This window comes from Trematomus bernacchii, unplaced genomic scaffold, assembly GCF_902827165.1.
Source record: "Trematomus bernacchii unplaced genomic scaffold, fTreBer1.1, whole genome shotgun sequence".
Lineage (NCBI taxonomy): Eukaryota > Metazoa > Chordata > Actinopteri > Perciformes > Nototheniidae > Trematomus > Trematomus bernacchii.
The window spans coordinates 4784479-4790478 of record NW_022987547.1 but is presented as its reverse complement, the minus strand read 5'-3'; the positions used below and the strand labels follow the sequence as shown (position 1 = coordinate 4790478).

Genomic DNA, 6000 nt, shown 5'->3' with positions numbered 1-6000 from the left:
TGAACTGGCATCAACTTAGACTGGAGTTAAGGAGTTGGCCAAATTTAAAAACATGCACGGGAAGGAAATGCTCATAAGGGCACTCTTATTGCCATTTTGTCGTTAAAAACATAAAAGTGGCCTTCAAATTGAAAGAAGAAAGGACATTATGATCCATCAAATGAAGTGAAGTAAAGTAAGGACAAGAACTGCTCTGGCTTTGTCAATGTTCTTCCATTATTTCTCTGATCTACAGCTTACCTGTTTCTAAAAAGGCAATAATGGGAAGCATGACTTTGACTGGGCAGTTAGGTGTACCTTTGTATAATTTCTTTTTCAAAGTTAATTGGAGGACTTTGCCAAGAGTATGGGAGTTGCCTATTTGTAGTCTTTTTTTATATTGCATAAAACATTTTTAAACTAAATGTGGAGAATGATCTCAATTGATTACAAATACAATAAGCCTAAAAAATGAAAGCACAATCCCTTAATCATATTTGATGCATTCTTTGTATTATATTCCAAAATGAATTTACATTCAGTTATCTGTTTAACTTTGCTTTCATATATCTTGTGGAATTTCAGTGCCATAGTCTATGACTTTCAAAATGAAATCAACTTTAATGCCTTGGTTTCAGGGGGGATTTCATCAAAGATCAACAAAGGTTGGAATAATTCCTTCATGTTTTCAGGCTGCTTAGTTATGGTCCATGTGTTATGGAAGTGTTGGATTGTTTAAATTGTAACCGCTAGAGGGATACATAAACGCCTTTCAAACTCCGTAAACACCATCTTATCCCTATGTGGCATGAAGAGAATTGCCGTCAGTGAGAGTTGCCTACCTGTGTGACTTCCCACTTTGAAAAAAAAACACAGCCCCGGAACATTTGAAACATGAGTTGTTCTTAAACAGACTTAGAGAGAAACTGCCTCTAAAGCGGACGGCGAGCTCCGACTGCTCCAAGTGTTTCTGCTCCAGGCATCAATGAGGACCGCGATGCTTACTTCTGCAGCTCTCTGCCCCTCTTTCTCTCATTCGCCTTACCAGATATTATAGTGCATTTCAACTTTTGTACAGGCATACAGGCAAGGGGAAGTTTGGATTGCATTTTTTGATCACAATTTACCTCTTGTTTTCTGTAATAAATATGAGAGGTCGGTTTGTTGTCACTTTTCTTTGGAATTTAATATGTGCTATTTCTTATGCTGTTTTACGGGTAGGATAAGGAAACAACAAAAAGGTGTGACAAGAGCTTGGCGGACAACTGTGGATTTCTGCGAGTAACTCCTACCGTCAAAAGGGGATGAGGGGGGCATCGGCCGGACCCCCCTCTTGATTGATTACTTATTAGTCATCCCTTTGGCTAAATGGGACCCATTGAAAAGGCACCGTGGAACACATACATGAATCAAATATTCCTGTGTCCCCCGAATGTCTCCAGAGTAGTTTTGCTTAAGAGAGGGGGTCGTGGCTTAGCATTATAAAGAGGGAAAAACAGCATAGCTTTATGGGTTTATTTAGACAGTTTCTACGGTTTGACATTCTACGGCTTTAAAAAAAAAGAGAAAAGGAAAAACTCGAGAGGATTCCAAAGAGGAGAACATTTTGGACATACATTTTTTGTAGTATTCCGTTGTTTCTTTTAATTTTTTTTCCTTTAATTTTTTTAATATTTTTTTGCTATTTCCTCTCCCGAAAAATGAAACTTTGGACATCTCCCTGGGTGTCTTGCCTGGTGATTCTCATCTTGTGTTTTGGATCAGAGTGCGGGACAGTCCGGAGATCCAAGAGGGAGTTGGTGCGCATTAGGGAGGCGAAAGCCACCATCCCAGGGGCTTGTGCCACACGTCTGCCCCGGGGCAAACGCTCTTTGCCCGGCTTGGAGCGACGGGTTCCTCGCCAGCGTCGGCGCTCCTCTCAGGCGGAGGAAAACTCTCCGGATCGGGGCAAAGCTGTCTATTTTACCGGCAGGGGAGATCAGCTGCGGCTGAAGCCTGGCGTGGAGATACCAAGAGGAAATTTCACTCTGGAGATGTGGATCAAACCGGAGGGAGGTCAACGATCACCCACAGTGATTGCAGGTAGGATATTCTACACATTCTCCATCCTTTTATCAACACAACTCCTTGTATTAGTGAACTCCAAAACTAGCAGGTTACATTGGACTATTAGAACTAAACATGCATATTTGCTATATTTTACCCCACATGTCTGAAATAAAGCAACATGCAGTTTCAGCGAGTTGAAAATGAGTTCATCTATCAGACTAGACAATGATGTAATGCTCTTTTAGTACAGCGGATATTTAAGGTAGTGCACACAAAGGGTCACTCAAGATTTGGATCAAAATTAAGTTTTCCTACAAACAGAGAGAACATTTGCTGCAAAATGATTGAATTTCCAAAAATATTTTTTTTTGTATTTTCTGCACTTCAGAATGATGATTTATGTTGGTTATTATCATTAAAGTGAGGAGTACTGGCAGCAGATAGGCTGCTGCATAATTTGACCGGCAGCTGATGTCACTGTGCGTAAAATGTAATTTCTCTGAACCGATTTGGCTATTTTAAAACTATGATGTAATGGTCCAAACTTTGTGAGCGAGCACGTCATGTCAGGCACAAAGCGGGAGAGATCTGTATGTGTAGGATCTCAAAGCGCTCAGCACAAGCCGCAAGCTTGAGTGTCCCCCAAAATCGACACCTTTGGATCGGCTACCGGAGTTACGGGACAGTACTGGGAGACCAGGGTTTCCCCTCATGGCCAAAGATGTCCTGTGTGTGTTTGTGCTGTATTGGTGTGCATTTATTGTGCTCGTTGTGTTAAGGACAGTCCCTCCATCACGCAGACTGTTTTACAAAAGCATGCGTTATTTGGCGAGTCTCTAATTTAAGGCACCATCAGATATGATGCATAATTGTCCACTGACTGCGCAGAGCTGGTTACTAACACATTATAGTAGATCCGCGTGGTTAGAGGAAAGCTTGACACTTTGTAGATGTCATCTGTACGTAGCCCTTTTTCTCCTCCTGCCATGCGTAAAGGAGCTCCAGAAAGGTGTTGAAAACTGTTCTGCATCATCTGTTTTGACCAATAGCGCTTTTGTGCATTACAGTATAGGACAGGGTTTCTTGTTGCCTTTCTTTGCCGATAGGGAGCGTTGCATACACAACTCATTGCCTGCTACAGTACTTGTGCAGATGGCTGCCTTTGAACTGAACTGAATTGAACCCAGTCCTCCTCAGCCTCCAGTATGCCAGTCTGCACGTATGGGGACTAAACCATATGAGTAAATTGACTTGCTCCTTTTATTTTATTCTGTCTGGCTCTCTCAAAACAACCCCTCCCCCCCAAAAAAACACATACATAATCACTTATGTGTGTGTGTTTTTGTGTGTGTATTGAGATACACTTTTAGGTAGTGCTAGCCAGTTGGCAGGAACATGCTCTGCAAAACCAATCCCTTTTCAGAGTCTCAAACTAGAGGATAGGGGGTTGAGAGGGTCTGTTGTGACCTGAGGGACTCCTAGATTTACAGAGGATGGACACAATAACGGCAACATCTGTACAGTATTATGCAATCCAGTACAACAACAACACTAACAAAGGCCTACACAATGTCCATAGAGTTAAATAAACACCTTGAGAACACAATCTCCTACAGAGAATACACTTTATAGGCGTTACGGACATGGTATTGCATGACATTATTATGTACAGGTGTTGTTGTGATGCCCCGCCCCCATCTTTTAATGTCCTTACTAGAGATTACCATCCATGTATAATCTTGTGTTTTTTTTAAGACTTTCTCCCATCACGCTCCCACTAGTGTGCCAGAGAGAGGACCTATAAAGCTAACAAATATGATAATCAAACAAATTCAATAAAGCCTAATCTTTTAAATCCAATTCAGGCCTAAAAAATCCCAGTGCCTCTAAAATTGCTCCATCCCCTTGTTTTGATCCAAGCGGAGAGTGTTGTTTGCAGCAGCTGTTTTTTTTACTGTGTTGTTTTGACCACCACAATTTCTCTCTTTCTATATCCTTCTGTATTTGCATCTGTCTTATTTATTCTTACAGTCTTCCAGATTTCAATGATTCTTTTTTGTAACACTTGGGTTGTTATTTTGTATGCAATTGGTAGGGAATTATCACTCATAAAGCGAGCAAAGTCTCTGGCTTTAAAAAAAAAAAACGCTGGCAGCACTTGAGTGTTCTGGTACTTTTGTATCCTTGTTATTGTCTCTGTTTTTGAGTTTTGTCTTGCACACACAATTCCTATAACTCTGTGCAATGTCTTCCCTTACAAAAGATGAAAGGGTTGTAATTGATCAATTACTCATAAATATAAAGGAGAAACTTCAAATTAACAATTACACAAAAGGCATTATGTGCGCCTTCTGATTTGACAGTACAATTAAATTGTTTAATAATCAGAATTCGCTTTATTGGCCAAGGTACACACACAAGAACATTGACTCAGCTGCTCTCAATGAACATACACAAGATATAGAAAAACAGTTAAAACATGGACAAAAAACTGGGCAAAGTTGTATATAGTTAAGAGTAAGACAATAGTGCAATGTAACAGGTAACCTTATATACATGAAGTAGGTCGATGTGTGAGCAGTGAGCCTAGATTTGTATTTAACAATGATGATATACAATACAATTTCTTAGAGCAGTAGAGCAGAACCACTTTTCAGCTGAAAAGAGATTGTCCAGGGATAAATAACTGCTACTTCATTCTCCAGAGATGAGTGGTCAAACCATCATCCAATACATGTTCGGCTCACCATGATCTTTGAATTAACCCATGACATCTTGGGGAAAAAGTGTTTCCTGTGCTGTCATTTCCCGAGTGTGACAGTAACATGTGGCTATGAATTGATCCCAGGTACAAAAACAATCGTAACACTTTTAGAGACACACACACACACACACACACACACATACACACATACACACATACACACATACACACATACACACACATATCACATGAGAGACAGAGGCTCTCTTCCCTGACCGGTTGGGGACAATCTGCACTGCAGACATTAGCAGATGATCGTTGCGATAACTGATATTTTTGGTGCGGTCAGCTAGTGTGATAATACATGCGATAATTTTTTCCAAAACATTTTTCTTTGCTCATATTTTTTGTCATGGATACTTGAAAATGTAATCTTCCGGTTTCATTAACAAGTCATCATGTTAGTTAGGACACTAAGAGGAAGATATATATCCTTGAGATGGATAATTACCTTGCATGTGGTTACAGTTTCAAGAGGGGTTTAGACTTTAGTGCTACACTTATCTCAGCAATCACTACCTCAACTAGACACTTTGCTTCACTGAGCCATAGAGAGAGTTTGTTGAGTTCCAATAAATCCCAGTTAATGTCCTTACATACAATTGGATGGTGTTGTGGGATGACAATGTCCCAGTATGAGTTACAGTTCATAAAAAGTGGTATTAATTGATCACATCTGAACTTGCAACTATTGGCGGATCATTTATCCCTCAATGAAACCAACATTACTCATTCAGACTTCAGTCTGAATGAGTAATGTTGGTTGATAACCAAGTCAAATATTTTAAGTAAAGTGTTTTCAAGTGATGTGATGACTTTTTTTATAATCAATATACTTTCTATGTTTATAAAGTTTGGGTTTATAGTATCATTGGAATTTTCCATTTTCTACACAGGGAAACTGCTGTAGCGGGGTGCCTTACTTTGACCTTTCAGAGCCATAACAGCTCAAAAGTAAACGGAGTATTCATTGTTCCCTTCCGCTCTGCTTATTATCAAGTCCTTGTGACATTTTTCTTTTTGTGTGTATGTGTTTTTTGTTTGACTTTTTCTTTTATCCTGACTGTGTTTTTCTTGGAAGAAGACAAATGCCAAGTGCTAGAAAAGTTGCCTTTGAACCTGACAGGCACAGCTCTCTACTGTAGCGTGTGCACATGCAAATCCCTGCGTGTCTATGGGGGATTCTGAATAGACACAAAAATATGTGG

The 6000-nt window shown here is 40.0% G+C and overlaps 1 protein-coding gene across 2 annotated transcripts in view; it reads left to right on the top strand.

Moving 5' to 3' along the window:
* The first annotated feature begins 923 nt into the window (after positions 1–923).
* The window catches only part of pappaa (pregnancy-associated plasma protein A, pappalysin 1a), an 85646-nt gene continuing 80569 nt past the window's right edge, over positions 924–6000 (top strand). For both annotated transcript variants that reach the window (XM_034123341.1, XM_034123340.1), the window contains exon 1: positions 924–2061. In XM_034123341.1, the coding sequence (XP_033979232.1) occupies positions 1680–2061 (382 nt within the window). In that variant the 5' untranslated portion in view covers positions 924–1679. The remainder of the gene's footprint in view (positions 2062–6000) is intronic.